The sequence below is a fragment of the Leuresthes tenuis genome, unplaced genomic scaffold (genome assembly GCF_036924035.1).
Source record: "Leuresthes tenuis unplaced genomic scaffold, fLeuTen1.0.hap1 SCAF_4, whole genome shotgun sequence".
In the NCBI taxonomy this organism is placed as follows: Eukaryota; Metazoa; Chordata; class Actinopteri; order Atheriniformes; family Atherinopsidae; genus Leuresthes; species Leuresthes tenuis.
In genome coordinates this window covers 21,991,247-22,007,186 of record NW_027325358.1, presented here as the reverse complement: position 1 = coordinate 22,007,186, position 15,940 = coordinate 21,991,247, and the positions used below count along the sequence as shown (strand labels likewise).

Sequence of the window (15,940 nt, the reverse complement as noted above, 5' to 3'; positions counted from 1 at the left end):
AACATGAGTCTGGCGTCCTTCAATGACCCGAACATATTCAGTTCATTGAGGTCATGTAAGGACATTCCACAACACTCCGCAGGGGATTGCAAAGGGATTTTTCTGCAAATCAATACATAACTCTAAAGCTTTCACCACATTTATGTTTTTTTTTTAAAAGAACCCAGAATACTGATGTGAATGTAAAGGCAGCTGCTGACCACTTACAAATATTTCACACAAAGCCTCTTTAAGACACCAGTATATCAGATAATTAAAATTATCTCAGATGCATGGATGCCATAATGAATCAATGACTGTAATTGAATAATACAGTATACAGTGTGTATGTGATTGTGACTGACACCCTGCCTTATAAGTCTATCATACTGTAGGTAGGCTACTTTATTGTCCAGGTAAAGTAGCATTTTACGACAGACTAATTGTAAAATAATTTTTTTCAGCTTAGATCATTTCTATGAGGTGTCCAGAACAACATACTAAAAGTCCTAAGAAATCCTAGTTGAGGAAATATGTTAAAGTCTCATCAATCCAAGATGTGTGCCAATAAGGTCAGACAACAATACACCCCAATGGGGCTATTTTTTTTTCCTTTACTCCTATCAAATTTAAACTTTATACAATGAAATTACCCATGAAAAGTAACATTTTTTGTATTACAAGTTTCTTTGAAAATGAATTTGAATACAGGAATGAGCTATACACTAATCTAAAATGCCCAAAATACACCCAAATAGGCTTAACTTTTTCCTTTACTCCTACCACAATAAAACTGTACAAAGTGAAAGTATACATGAAAAGTAACTTTTTTTGTATTACAAGTTTCTTTTGAAATTAATTTGAATATGCACATGAGCTCCACACTAATTTGCATAGGCAGAAACACCATTCATGACAAATACATCGGCCCAATCTTCATCCAATCATCCTACTGCCATAGATGATGGCAATGCTGCTTTTAGATTGGCCTCTAACCTGAAAACTGCCTGGCTTCGTAGTACCTGCCTGGGGTATAACCCCCGCCGGTATAGTCTTCAGGGTCACAGAGGCACACAATCCTCCCCGCCACGACAAGGTAGCAACAATAGGGGAAGGTCTTTTTTGGTATTTTTTATATACTTTTAGTTTTTCTTTTTATAGTTTTTTTATGTTTTTTTTTTTTTTTTTTTTAAACCTGCCTGGATCCTCGACCCCTTCTCTGTAGCTCTTGGTTCTGGCACCCCCTGTATCAGTTCCTGATATATCAGTTCCTCTTTGCTTAGCTATTCTCCTCTGGGTCATATTCATCGGATAAATCAGGCAACAGTGAATTTGAGCAGCTCATACCACGACATTCTTGCATGTGCATTTTTGTTTAGCTGCAGTCTTTCTTGCATGTACAGCAGACTACATCTAGTAGTTCTGGTGGTGCCGCAGGCTGATCTGTTATTATTGGCATAAATCTCCCATCCAAAACATGCCACCCCCAGTCTTTTGGGTCCATATGTTCACTTCCCCCTTTCCACTCCATCATTTGGTAAAAGACCCGAAGACTATGAAACTTTGCAGCTGTTGACGTTGGAGGGAGAGTTTGAGGTTTCACTGGAGATGAGTTTTATCACAGAATCGTCTGTATCTCAGCATATCCAGTGATTCCTCTTTTTTTGCCCCCAGAGCTTTTTCACCTGCTGCAATGATAATGCCTTTTCCCACATTTTCCTGTGACTGCCTGAACACCTTAACTAGTTCGAGAAAGCTAGTGTGAGTGTGGCCAAGGGTGGAAACAGCCTGTCTTTGTGGTATTTTATTTTATTTACTGATGTATAATGTTAGTTCTAAAGTAGAGGCCAATCTAAAAGCAGCATTGCCATCACCTTTTGGCAGTAGGATGACTGGATGAAGAAGAAAAAGAAAGAAACTTGTAATAAAAAAAAAGTTACTTTTCATGTATACTTTTACTTTGTAAAGTTTTATTGTGGTAGGAGTAAAGGAAAAAAATAAGCCTATTTGGGTGTATTTTGGGCATTTTAGATTAGTGTATAGCTCATTCCTGTATTCAAATTCATTTTCAAAGAAACTTGTAATACAAGAAATGTTACTTTTCATGGGTACTTTCACTGTATAAAGTTTAAATTTGATAGGAGTAAAGGAAAAAAAATAGCCACATTGGGGTGTATTGTTGTCTGGCCTTATTGGCACACATCTCGGATTAATGAGAATTTAACATATTTCCTCAACTAGGATTTCTTAGGACTTTTAGTATGTTGTTCTGGACACCTCATAGAAATGATCTAAGCTGAAAAAAATTATTTTACAATTAGTTCTATTTCTGGCTCCAAAATGAGTTACTTTGCCTGGACTATTAAGAAAATGTTGACTTTATTATTATAGGGCTGAATTTATTCTTAGTGGGATTACAAGGCAAAAAATGGCATGCATCTAAATCTGTTCCCATTCCACACTGAGCTCTCCGTGCAAGCCCTGTGAACTAAAGAGGAATACGTTCCTTGCATCTTCGATTGACTCCTCATTGTTGATTTCAATGTTGAAATGTATATAAATCATCCAAGTGGTCGGAAATACCAAGTCGCGTTTTTTGGCTTGTTTTTCCTCACGGAATCTTGCAACAGTGGCCCCTCGCTGAAGGGGCTGCAGAGGCTCCCTATCAAAGTAAAGTGGACATTCACATTGATGTGCTTTGGGCAAGACAAAGTCACAACTGTAGCACCTTACAGTAACAACAGGGCTATTCACCAAGAATTTAGCAGGCTTTTAGATTTAGGTTCAATTTCAGCATGAGGCTGGAGCTAGAACACAGTGTAAATACACAGAAATAGGGCCACAGCCACTTCTTCTGCCTCTCAATCTGAGACTGTTTTAAGAATAAATACAATTTATGTGTGCCTAAACACACAAGATAAGCATTTAAACATGTATACCCATTATTAAAAGATAAACGTCGTGTGTATTTGAATACATTAGAACAGTATACATCCAAGCGTTTAAGGAAAAAATCTATTCTCACCTGAGCACTGAAACTCATGGACATGATGACTCACCTCTACGGCCAGATGGCAACTGCAAAGTTGTACGCGTATCAAACTGGTAATTTCGTGGCATGACGTTAATTTTTTTCGGTTAAAATAACTAATTTTCTGGCACTAAATGGTTCGCATATTCGCTGCTGATCACTATTTTATCCAGTCATTTACAATCAGCAATTACGTCTTTAATCCAGCAAGCGGCGCCAAATTCCACACGCTCGTCAAGACCGCGTGCCAACAGCATTCCATCCGCAGTGCTGCATTCACGGTACCATGTCACTTTTCGAATCCAGCCTATCAGCAACAACAGCGTAAATGTATTAGTAGCTGTTAACCACACTGTTAGCGTATTTGCAGTAGTAGAACCTTTCCTATTCCAAACCCAGCGGGACTTTTATCACACGGGAAACAATATGATAAGAGCACATAGAGGAACCCACACAGGTGGGTTCGTGTCAAACTACAGTTCCTTTTCCATTTTAAAGAAATGTTAAGCTAACAACGACATTAAGTACATTACAACTTTGGAAGTATTATGACCAAGCAAAAGTAAGTAACAAGGGAGGGAGACGACCAAAAGGCACCAAACAATAATATCAGGAATAAAACAATTTACACTGTTCAGCAGGGTTGCCCTTGTGCTGAAAAGTAAGGTGATAAATTCAAATTTTGATACTAAATTTCTCCACTTCCTGTCTTATCCCGGCTGTGCGGATATTTCTATTAGTCCCTGAAGAAGTCTTGAATTGTTTTGTTTTTTTCAGAATTTTTTTCAGGACAGATTGACTTCTTCCGCGTTCACCTGAAGCTGGAAGGACTTTCCTAAATGAGTGATTGCCAATGAAACAACAATTGCATAAACACATGTGTTCTTGTACGGCTCACAAAAACAAAGAGTAGATCTAGAGAAGGGGGGGAATGAGCCGAAGTAACTAAAAGGTTAAACCAAGTAAAGAAGTTTTTTTTTGTCGAAGTTGTGTTCTCGGAGTTGACGATGGGGTGTTGTAGCAGCGCAGAGGTAAGTTAACTGAAGCATCACGCGTGTAATGGCTACTTTCGTTACACATTGCACGCTGTGTAAAACGTAACGTTACGTCTTCGGCAGTAGCAGCAGACCCTTGTTTCACGACTACTCAGTTGTTTGTTGTTTGTCCGCGGAATTTGGGCCAGGAGGGGAGCTTCCTCAGAGCGCTCTCAACCAAAACAACGTCCAGGATAACCGCTTTTGTCTGTCATGTCTTCGCAGAGTAAACGCGACTGGAAGCCGCTGGAGGAGCGCAGCTGCACGGATATCCCATGGCTCATCATATTTACGCTGTTTTGTGTTGGGATGGTAAGATGAACTGTTGTGCTCGGCCCATAATGTTTCTGTTTATTATGGGTTGATTATGTCAGTGCCTTTCTGGGGCGTGTTGGTAAATTGTGTTGATAGATTTGTGCCCCCCCCCTCCTCCTGCATTGCTCTCAATTCGAAACAGTTTGATTCAAAGGGGAAAAATCAGATTCGCTATACACATTACCAAAACTAAGACAAACTTAACGAGGTTTATTCTTTGTGGGTTTTATTAGTCTCAGCTTTGAGTTTTGTCGCACTTGATAAACGTGACAATAGTTCTTAATCTTTTCATAATTACCCTGCACAGAATCCAGGTTTTGGACTGCTATCCTTTCAGCTTTATTTAAGTTTTTGCAGCTGGGTTTATTTATTTATTTGTGCTGTGCTGTGCCGAACAATGTTTTTAGCTGCGTTTTTTTTTTTTTTTGTACAGTTCCATAAAAATGAAGGTGCCCTCACACTTGTAATTTGGTTCTCTGGTCCAAAGCAGAAGTTCAATCCTTGTTCAAACTGGTGTGGAGACTTAGAACGCCGTTTTAAGTCATTTCTAAACAAGCCTATTTCTTTTAGAATATCTATGGTTACAGTGCTGGCACATACAAGAGAAAAAAAGTGAGACTTTTGCCTTGTGATAGATAATGTGTGCTATCATCTCTTTTATTCAGGTAGATAGCACTCTGCTACTACAATAAAGTGTTATTTGTGTATCAATTTTCTTAACAATGTTATTTAGTGCTTTGTAAGGAGGGATCAGGGGGAGTTAGAGCTGGATAGATGTTTTATGGAGGATATATATAAGAAGAAAGTATCTGCTGCCTGATTTCAGTGACCGGGGGGGGCTCCAGTGGACAAGACCCAATATCCCTTTGTAACAATCTGTCAACAGAGAACAAAGAGAAAGGAGGTGGAAGTTTAAACCTTGGAGCTCTGTCATGGAGGCCTGTCGAGAGTATTTACTTCACTGAAACAAAGAGAGGGAGATATTTCACCTGTATTACCTGCCGGTGCTATGTGTGACATCATCAGCTAAGATGTCATCAAACCTGGCGATCTTTGAACATTTCTTTTGGTATTTTATCTTTGATTTAGTTTGTTTTGTTATCCAACTTTAACAACAATTGACACTGCAGCAATATCATTTCTCTTTGGGAAATAATAAAATGCTATTGAACTGAATTGAGTTGAATTATGACCGTGGAGGGTCCTGTAGTCTGTTATGACATGCAAAAAAGAAAGAGGTGACGGCATGTATTAGTTAAAAATGTTTTTTTTGGGGGGGGGCACTTGACTTGAGTTACCTTTTGATTGGTAATATAACTTTTGATTTATTTCACTTGCAGGCATGTATTTGTGGCTTTGCCATTGCCACAGGAGGAGCCACCAGGCTTGTCTCAGGATATGATAGTTATGGAAACACGTGTGGCCGGAATAACACAAAGCTTGAAGGAGTACCCCTCAGTGGTCGGGACATGACAGAAAACAAGTAGGTCTCAGTTGTTGGAGATGACACAGAAGTCTGTTGGCTTTTCAGTGTATTTTCTTAGCTACTCAGCGTCATAGTGAAGCTGTGAACTGAAGCTCTTTATATCCTTCGATCCAGAGCTCGCTAGCATGCATCCCTTTGTATCATTCTTGTTAAGAAAATCTCAGTTGATGTGATATTCTTGTTATTTGTTGTTGGTTGTGTTCCCCCTTTTGGACTGGAGCTCTCCATCAGCACGCAGCCTGAAGGCCCAGTTTCAACTGAAACAATGGGTCATGCTTTATTGATGGGCTGATTGCCCATGAAGGCTTTGAATAAAAGGCAACAAAGAAGGTTCTGTCTAACAGGGCAGCAAATGTCCCCATCTTTAATGTTCTGCCCAGACAAAACAGCCCAAGTGGCCAACATAGAAAGACTTTTATCAAAGAAAGTGTTTCTAATTTTGAATTATGTGTGTGCGGCAGTGATCTGAAATTGCAACTTTGCTGATTTTAGGTACGTTTTCTTTCTCGACCCTTGCAACCTCGACCTCATCAACGGGAGGATAAAGTCCATTGCCCTGTGTGTCTCCAAATGTCCCAATATCGAAATGAAGACATACAAAGATTTGAAGCAATTTGCTCTTGGAAATGGTGAGAAAACTGCACGGGTGAAAATATGTTTCTAAAAGTATAGGTCTGGTGTATTAACTGCTAGTGTCACTATTCTTACCTATCGATCAACCACAACGTTATATCAACAGGTTAATACTGTATTAAGCCACCTTGTGCTGCCTAAAACAGCTCTGATCAGTCAGGGTATGGACGGAGAGCATCTGGAGGTGTGCTGTGGTGTCTGGGGATGTTGGCAACTGAGTGGGCTTCTTAAGGCTGTAGTATGTTCTTGGGTACATCTCTTAGATGTTTAATCCAAATGATGATCAATTGTATTCTCTCATCTGTGGCCTTATAATTGTGGCCGACGTTGTGTATTAACATACATCAGTAATATCTGTTGGATACACCTGAACAGCAGTAGACATAAACGCTAAGAGCTTTTAAAACATTTCACTGTACGTGTATATTGTAGTTTCTTTTTCAAAATGTCTGAGCGGATTGTAAACACTAGCCATCCTGCTTCCTCATGTGTCCGGTAGGGGTGACAAACGCAATCCAAGATGGAAGTCAGCAGCACCAAAACTGTATTTTCATTTTCATAAGACAGTATTTGCTAGTGAAACGTATCACCAGAGTAAGAGACTATTTATCAAGAGCATTCCAATGAAACTAGGAAAAAAAAAGGCAACGGGGGGGGGGGGGGGGTGGGAGATCAAATCAGTCGGTAAACAATGGCGCTTAAGCAAATTCCCACTATTGACTGAGCAGTCACATGATGAAGTCTGAACAGCAAATATAAATGCAGCAAGTGGGAAGTCTTGGCCGCTAATTGTCTTAATAAACTTGTGAACTGCAGACCAAAATCCTTAAACTACGGCAGTATCATAGGACATGAATTGGTGTGCCCACATCGAGGCACCTCCAGCAACTTGTTTCACATCTCAGCTTACGCCTATAAACCTGCGCCTAAACGATAGTTGATTACCCTAATAATGCACACGAGGCCACTTCTGCCTATGGGTTACATGTGTTTTGGTACATTACTTTCTTGTTCTTAATTAGTAATCTAATTTTTGCTTTTTTCCCCCCCTGCTGTCAGGCTCCTATCTCTGCTCCTATGATATCACTGCCACAAGATATGTGAACCACCCAGACAGATTCACTAAATGCCCCAAACTTCCTGCTCCACCAAGGTAATCTATTATATCCTTTCAATTGAAAAATGAGGGGTTTTTTTGCCATCTTTTCCACTTTGTTAGAAATGTGATCACCTCCATGAATGGACAATTAAGATAAAAGGTTGTCATGACGGCTGATGTAAACAACAGGACTTTCACCCAAGAGTATTTTTGTCATTGGATCACTAAAGTATATATTTGCTTATGTATCCAGTAAGGACAGGAGAAGAGCATGATGAAATATCTTAAAACCAGCACACTGAGTAACATGTTCATATCTCTGGTATTTATGCGGTGTTTTAGCTTATTTAGTTTTGGAATATTTTGACTGTAGATTCAGTTGATGTATCAGATTTATCTGTAGCCTTGCCTGCTTATACTCAGTCTAGTACATAAAGGTTATCTACATTTCTCTTCATACATGCAATCTGTCGTAGCCCATAGTGTTCTGCTTCAGAGGTGATTCATTTGAAACATTTAAACTAATATCATGCTCTTTTTTCTTCTTAATGTTTTCAGTAAGTCTGTCCCTGTGTTCCACCGCTGTATTCCCACGGATATCGGCTGCTATGCGGAGTTTGCCCAGGCTTTCATCACATTTGTCAGTGACAACAGCGTGTTACGTCGGGTCATCGCAGGGGTGACGACCAGCAAGGAGATCATCATGGGTCTTTGTCTGTTTGCTTTAGGTAGAACACTTTCATACTTTCATCTATCCTATGGAACAAAGCCAGCGTCTATCATAGAGCATATGGATGTTTTCTGTGGCTGATTAGTTGTTTTTATCCGAAGAAAACCTACAGCTATGTTTTTCATTTTCCTGCCCCAGTGCACAGCTGTAATTTCACACGAGGATTCGGCAGGAAGGAAACTGTTTGACGGGAAGCTATTTTTGTCATTTGAAAATAAGAAAAAAAACAGGAAATGTCTGGGTAGTTACAGGAATCGTATCCATTGAAGTGTAGCCTCCAGGCAATCATTTCAAATCTGATTCAAGTCCTCTGCACAGCAGAAAAGAACTGATCCCAAGTCACTTAAAACATCTGTAATCTCAATTAGATCTGCCTGGTTTGGTTTTTATGATTGTTTCTTTTAGGGATGTAAGAGATGTGTGACACTCACCATTTCATGTGTCGCTGTTTCAAAGAAACTGAAACAGAAATGTACAACAATACAAAGAACACATTGTACTCTGTGTATTTTTCATTTAGATAATAATACATAATGTGCTGTTTTCTTTTTTCTCTCGCCTTAATGCAGTTCTCTCCTTAATCATGATGTTGGTTATTCGTTACATCTCCAAAGTGCTGGTGTGGATTCTCACAGTTCTGGTGATCATCGGCTCTATAGGTAACTTGTTGCACTCGCTGTTACTTTTGTTACACATCTTGCTTTTCACCTTCCGTTTGTGGTGAATGTTTTTGTCCTATTAAAGTTGCAGTTGTACGTGTAATCTTTCACAGGTGGAACAGGAGTCCTCTGGTGGCTGTATGCAGACCACAGGAAGGCCCTGGACAGTAACAGCGCCTCAGTGTTTGGGAAAGAAGTGGCCTCAGACAACGTTAAGGCACTGCTTGTGTACTCAATCGGTGCTACCATTTTCACGGTATGTCCGTGTGGGTGAAAAGTTTTTCTTTTCTAAATAATTAGGTTCACACGTACTACTACAATGCATTAAGAATATGAAATGGAAAGCACTGAGTGTAAGACTTGACACATTTAGGAAGTCTTGGGATTGTCTTTGATCATCCAAACGGCTCCACAAACTCTGTTTACCCTTTCAGGTCGTGCTCTTGCTGGTGATGTTCTTCATGAGGAAGCGTGTGGCTCTCACCATCTCTCTGTTCCATGTGGCGGGTAAAGTTTTCATCCACCTGCCCCTGCTGGCCCTGCAGCCTTTCTGGACCTTCCTGTGCCTCATGCTCTTCTGGGTGTACTGGATCGCTGTGCTCCTCTTCCTCGGGACCACAGGTCAGCAGGGGAGGCTTGTGGGGAACTGGCATAGTCATTATTCACAATTCAGAATGCTTGTCAGTGTGTGTTTCCTCCATCAAATCAGACTGGTTGGTGGTACCAGACCCAAACAAGTAGAATATTATTTTTTTTGACATTTTGTCTGGGTTTCACTCCCACATTTGGAATCTTGTGCCCGTCTCGTGATCTGGACAATGCAGTCATAGAGCCACTTCTCTCGTCGTCTCCCTCTTCCCTTTTTTTCTTCACTTGATTTTGAAGTAGTTTGTAAAACAAAGGGTCAGCACAAGAGAAGCTTATGTCTCATTTTTGTTTTTATCTTCCCTCCGTTTTGGTTTTTTGGGCTCTATGGAAAAGGTCTCATTATGACATAATGATATTTAAGGAAAGATTTGCTCAGTTTTGGTGTTAGGTTTTCAGACTGAGTCATTTGAATGTGTAATTAAGCCTTATGCCTAATCAGCTGGAAAACGATTGCCTATCTCTTGTCAGAGGAAAATGCTGTACAGTTTGATTTTGAAAAATTCCACACGACATCACATGAAGTGCATGTTGGTTCATGCCCCAGTTTGACTACTGCGTGAACAAAAATGACGAGTACGGTTGCTTCCAGGCATGCTGTACATAAACAACAGGGATGTATTCAGTTGTCGTGCACGGATGGAAAAGTTTTGTTCCTCAGATGGAAACATCCAGCCCAAACTCACGTGTGGATTCTCTCACAGGGACACCTGTTAAGAACAACTCCACCGATGTGGTTGAATATCAAATGCAAGGCCCTCTTCAGTACATGGTGTGGTATCATGCCGTTGGTCTCATCTGGGTTAGTGAGTTCATTCTTGCCTTCCAGCAGATGACTATTGCTGGAGCTGTGGTCACTTACTACTTCACAAGGTATGAAAGAGGGGGCAGAAGGTTTTTGTTTTCATTATATTTATATTTACATGCATTTATGATTTCGATTATGTCTTCTCTCCTGGTATAACCGACTTAAGGAACAAGTCCCAAATGCCAGTCACACCCATCCTTTCTTCCATGGCGCGTACCTTCCGCTACCACCTGGGCACTCTGGCCAAGGGCTCTTTCATCATCACCCTGGTTAAGATTCCCCGTCTGATCCTAACATACATCCACAGCCAGCTCAAAGGAAAGGTAGGTCATGAAATGATGGGCTTAAAGCATCACTAGAGAAACTTTGGCTCTCCCTACAGTTGTGGGATTTGAAGGTATTTGTCATAAAAACAAACCTCTGTTGGAACGCTGTACATCCGTTCCATGTTATTCTGAAACAGAATTGCGGTGGTTAACTGAGGCTTTGTCTGTGAGGTAGAGACAATGATATGGTTATAAACTCACATTTCAACCTCTGATAAATGACATTACCCAGATGAACAGACTGCTGCTTAGTCATTATACAGAGCAGTAAAGTAAATGTCTGGAGTATATTACCTTGTTTTATTACAGGAATCAACCACAGCTTCCATCTCATCTGGTTACAGCCAAAAGCAGAGGGTTCAATGATTGTGGATGTATTCTTTTAATGAATTTCAACCTGGACGGCGTCAACTTTACCAACAGAGCCAAGCAAAACAAATCAGACTGAACAAGAGGGCTAATAAGTTATTACTTACCTGGTTTTTTTTGTTTGGTTAAAGTGTGTCGTTATCCGGTTGCTGGTGAGTGATGTGGTACCGTAAAGCAAAGCGATGATGATCAGGTCCAGAAATGTGCACAACAAGGGTTTGTGTATTTCAAAACAAGTTGGAAGCATTTAGTTTAAAAGTTCAAAACTTCTCTAGTGTTGGTTAAATCTTAATGTCCACTACTGTTCCAAAGCTGCCAACATTGACATATTGCATCCATTTTATAAATAAAAATTGGCGAGATCGTTTCACTTCATTAAATTTCTTCATTTCTCACAGGAAAACGCCTGCGCCCGATGCATGCTGAAAGCCTGCGTCTGCTGTTTGTGGTGTCTCGAGAAGTGTTTAGCATACCTAAATCAAGTAAGCAATCGAGTGTAAGTGTTGTGAATACAGTATTTTTGCAGATCCGTGATGTTTTCAACTTAAAATTGGTTGTCACATTATTTCAGAATGCTTACACTGCAACAGCCATCAACAGCACCAGTTTCTGTGCCTCGGCCCGCGATGCGTTTGTTATCCTGGTGGAGAACGCACTCCGAGTCGCAGCCATCAACACTGTGGGCGACTTTGTGCTCTTCTTGGGAAAGGTATGACATAAACACAGCCTACAGCATATGTTATGAAGAGTGATACTCTGAAACAGCTTCTGGGGGTGCAAAGTAAAATAATCAGCCACTCGCTCCTTAAAGCGTTGACATTATTATGAAATGATGATGTAGAAACTAGTCTTGGCAACTTGTTACGGTTTTGCCAGCATTGTGTTCAGGACTTGCATGTACTGCCCCTGAGTGGCCAGAAGATATATTTTTCCTGTTCCTGTTGCCACTTGGGTTTAATGTTCTCTAATTAACCTTGCGTCTACATTCTCAGGTTCTTATAGTTTCCTGCACAGCTTTTGCCGGCATTCTGGCTTTGAACTACCAGAGGGACTACACCGTGTGGGTGCTGCCTCTCCTCATTGTCTGTTTATTTGCCTTCCTCGTGGCCCATTGCTTCCTCTCTGTGTTTGAGAATGTGGTCGACGTCCTGTTCCTCTGCTTCGCCGTGGACACAAAGTATAATGACGGCAGCCCCGGCCGCGAGTACTACATGGACAAATCCTTAATGGTGAGAGTTTTGTGGTGTATCCTGGGGGTGTCACGATAATTTCAGGGCTCGTTGGAAAGACATACCTCAGCATAAACTTACAGTGACCTATGCATCAGTGACAAATAAGAAGATTTTTGAATTATGAAAATGCGATTATTGGTAAAAACTGATTTGGCCAAACTGAAGACCTCAAATTTTTCTTGCTCTTTACGATTCCCTATTTTGAATGATTTTAGTTTTTAATTGCTATGTGTCCCTTTCCAGGAATTTGTTGAGAACAGTAAAAAAATGGGTCGGTTCAAACCAAAAGAGGGAGATGGGCGCGAAACTAAGCCCATGGTGAGTTGAGAAAGGTTTATTTGTTTTGTTTAGAATTGAAATTCTGGCTGGACAGCGAATGAATCCGTGCGTGTGATGTGAAGGGGGTCTTTAATTTTTGTTTTTACTTTATTTTGCAGGCACGTGGAAGCACTTTAGCCTGACCTGGTGACCAGCTGATATCTCAATAATGTATGTAACTTAACGTGGTTCAACTTATGTTCTTCTGTCTTTTTAAAAAAAAAAACTGTTTAGCTGAAATTTGATTGATCCAGAGCATATTTTTAAAAAGAAAAAAAAAAGGGCTCACCATCTGTGTCTGTTTTTCAAATTGTATATAACTTATAAACAATTTTTATTACAATAAAACATAGTGCGATTGTTTTTCCAGATATGAAAAAAAAAGCATGACTGTCACTTTAAGTGTCTTCTGTACAGCTACTGTCTACATAATAAAACGTTAAACTTGTCACAGAATGCAGATGTCTTAGTGGGATGTGACTTGATGTCATTATTTGGTGGTATCGTACCTGCAAGAAGGTGGAAGAATGGAATAGAAACTTTATTGTCATTGTATAAAATACAATGAAATTGGAGATGCTGCTCCTCATGGTGCACAACGACATTCCACATAAATGCTAAAAGAAAACACTCACTGCACACAGTCACACCCACAAACAATGTAAAAAACTGAGTCCATAGTGCAAATCAGTTCTGCAACAAGAGAATAAAAAGACGATATGCAAAACGTTATTGAAAGTTTAGTGCAGTGATGGCCTGAGGGAAGAAACTGTTTCTATAGCTGGACGTGTGAGTCTTGATGAACCTGAGGGCAGCAGCTGAAACGGCTCATGTCCACAAGTGTGGAGTCTTTTGAGATGGTGGTGGCTCTTTTGAGGTAGCGAGCAGTGGTGATGTCATGAAGTGAGCAGCCGGTGACTTTCTCAGCAGTGCTGACATTATAGGAAACATATTGCAGTACATGAAGTCCAGCCGACAGCAGCTTTGAATGTTGGGTAGAATGATTTATTAGGAAAGGTCAAGGTCACATTTATTTAGAGAGCACCTTATAACAACCTAAGTTGACCAAAGTGCTTTACATAAATAAATAACAATAGAATCCAAAAGATAAATTTAACAAAGACAACATTTGTTTCACCCAGGTCCGAAAGCCTGAGAGAAAAGGGGAGTTTTAAGAGCAGATTTAAAAATGTCCAGAGTTTCTGACGACTGGATTCCACAGCTTAGGGGCAAACGCTGCAAAAGCTCGATCGCCTTTAGTTTTTAGCCTGCTTTTAGGCACATCCAAGTGTGGTTTATTAGCAGACCTCAGAGCTCTGATTAGTCGGTGAACATGTATCAGATCAGTTAAATACTCTGGGGCCAAAAGTTTAAAAACAAACATCAGGATCTTAAAATCAATTCTGGAAAGGAATACAATACAAACTGACTGTATTTTTGACAAAATCTCTAAACATGTTTTGATCACATCTTTGTTGCCAGATTTCAGAGCTGCTATGTAAATTATGAATAAAAACTGAAATGAATTATTTAATAATAAATTAAAGGTTATATTTACTAGAAAACGGCTAAATGGTAACATAATATTAGTTAACTTTGCAGAACATTACAATTTGAGCACGATCTGGAGACGTTCCACAAACATGAGGAGGATTAAAATACGTCAACAAGATTTTGAATAAATTTTACTGAAACACCTACAATAAAGCAAAAGAAATAAACCGACATTGACATTTAGGAAGAGAAGGGGTAGCTTCGTTCAGTGGTATCAACCGAGTGTAACCACCTGAGGGCAGCATGTCCTCTAAAATGCATTGACCCTTTACTTCCAAATCATCAGGAGTTGGCATCCACTTATAAATGCCCCGAGCTCACTTACAGAAACTAAATAATGCTGGCATGTTTGCTTCTCATTACTTTCCAGTCAATCCACACTTTAGGACTTATAAAAATAACCTAAACTGTGTTGTCGGCACATTTTTACACTCCTAAATTACCCATCTCTATATTTTTATTTTTACAGATAAATTTTTTTCTATATTATTTCCAAGTATAAAGATTATCCAAAACTAAAGTCACTGTAGAACTGACTTTCCCCTTATTCAAAAGACTAACGTTGCAAGACGCTGTACATTCGAACGCTCTGTGGAAGTAGAAGACTGGCCCATAAATCTGTTTTCCATCAGTGTCTCCCCACTCTATTGATCGATATAATACTGTCTCATCCCTTCCAGTTCAGTGTTGAACAGCCAAGAATCAAACCACTAAGCAGTTAGTAGTTATTGATGGGAAAGCTGTCTCTGCACCCTGCTGTCCACCTCCATAAAACACGTGAACCTACAGGAAAACGGCTCGATGGCCAGCTGGTGAGTCACACCAAGCTGATTTCTGTAATACAGCATGCTGACCATTCCTGGAAGCTCAGTGTTAATGGATAGGAAAAAAGGGAAAATACAGACATGACTGCCTGAGACAAGAATCTTCTTCTTTTTTTTTATGTAGTTGAACTTTGTAATTATGGAATAATTATCATCCTGATATAAGGATAATATTTAACCCTTATGATGCATTAAAGCCTCTTTCCACACATACCTGTGTATCTGTGCATTGCTGGTCCGCACCAGGGTTAAAAAAGTGCACGTCGCTCAATGCTGGTCCTCACGCTGCCTATGTATGCAACAGTCATTTACTTGTTGACATAAAATCTAAACCTCTCATTCAACAGCTGAATGGATGAGGGCCATTAGACGTATCCTGTCAACCTTCCAAAGAAGATATTTATTGTTTACACAGGAACAGCCACATAGACTTGCTGTGTGTGTTTGACAGAGTGTGCGGTGACCAACATTGATGTAACCATTAGGGTGAGCCATTCTGCCTCTGAAGCAGCTTGCCCCGAAAGCTCAACTCAGCCGTTTTCAGTTGAGCTACACAAACAAGACTTGAGTGATGTGACAAGCCCATAATAATGCTGTTGACATTGAAACAGAGTGTGAGGCTGATAAAGTTTCACAATGCAATACTTTAAACTTGAATACAGCAGCAAACAACTACTAAACGAGAGCTATGCCCCTATCTCTCTCTGCCTGCCCCCTATATCCTGTCCTAAGGCTCAGTTCAGTCCTAATTCTGTATGATATACAGACTCTGCCCCAAACTATTCATCATTAAGGAAATACATGTCTTGGCTAAATGTTGGTTAAATATCACTGTGAAGTTTCTCTTGAAAATGTGTTCATAATGAGGTGATCAGGTTGCAGACATGCTAGTTGTTTG

At 40.0% G+C, this 15,940-nt stretch overlaps 1 protein-coding gene across 1 annotated transcript; it reads left to right on the top strand.

Moving 5' to 3' along the window:
• The first annotated feature begins 3,803 nt into the window (after nucleotides 1–3,803).
• slc44a1a (solute carrier family 44 member 1a) lies at nucleotides 3,804–13,093 on the top strand. The gene is made up of 16 exons (XM_072385085.1): nucleotides 3,804–4,041; nucleotides 4,270–4,356; nucleotides 5,700–5,842; nucleotides 6,338–6,474; nucleotides 7,538–7,631; nucleotides 8,136–8,305; nucleotides 8,877–8,966; nucleotides 9,080–9,222; nucleotides 9,401–9,587; nucleotides 10,316–10,484; nucleotides 10,586–10,742; nucleotides 11,513–11,596; nucleotides 11,686–11,823; nucleotides 12,107–12,343; nucleotides 12,590–12,664; nucleotides 12,784–13,093. Exons 1-16 carry the CDS (start codon nucleotides 4,018–4,020, stop codon nucleotides 12,805–12,807), a joined length of 1,959 nt encoding a protein of 652 aa, XP_072241186.1. The 5' UTR covers nucleotides 3,804–4,017; the 3' UTR covers nucleotides 12,808–13,093.
• The last annotated feature ends 2,847 nt before the right edge of the window (nucleotides 13,094–15,940 follow it).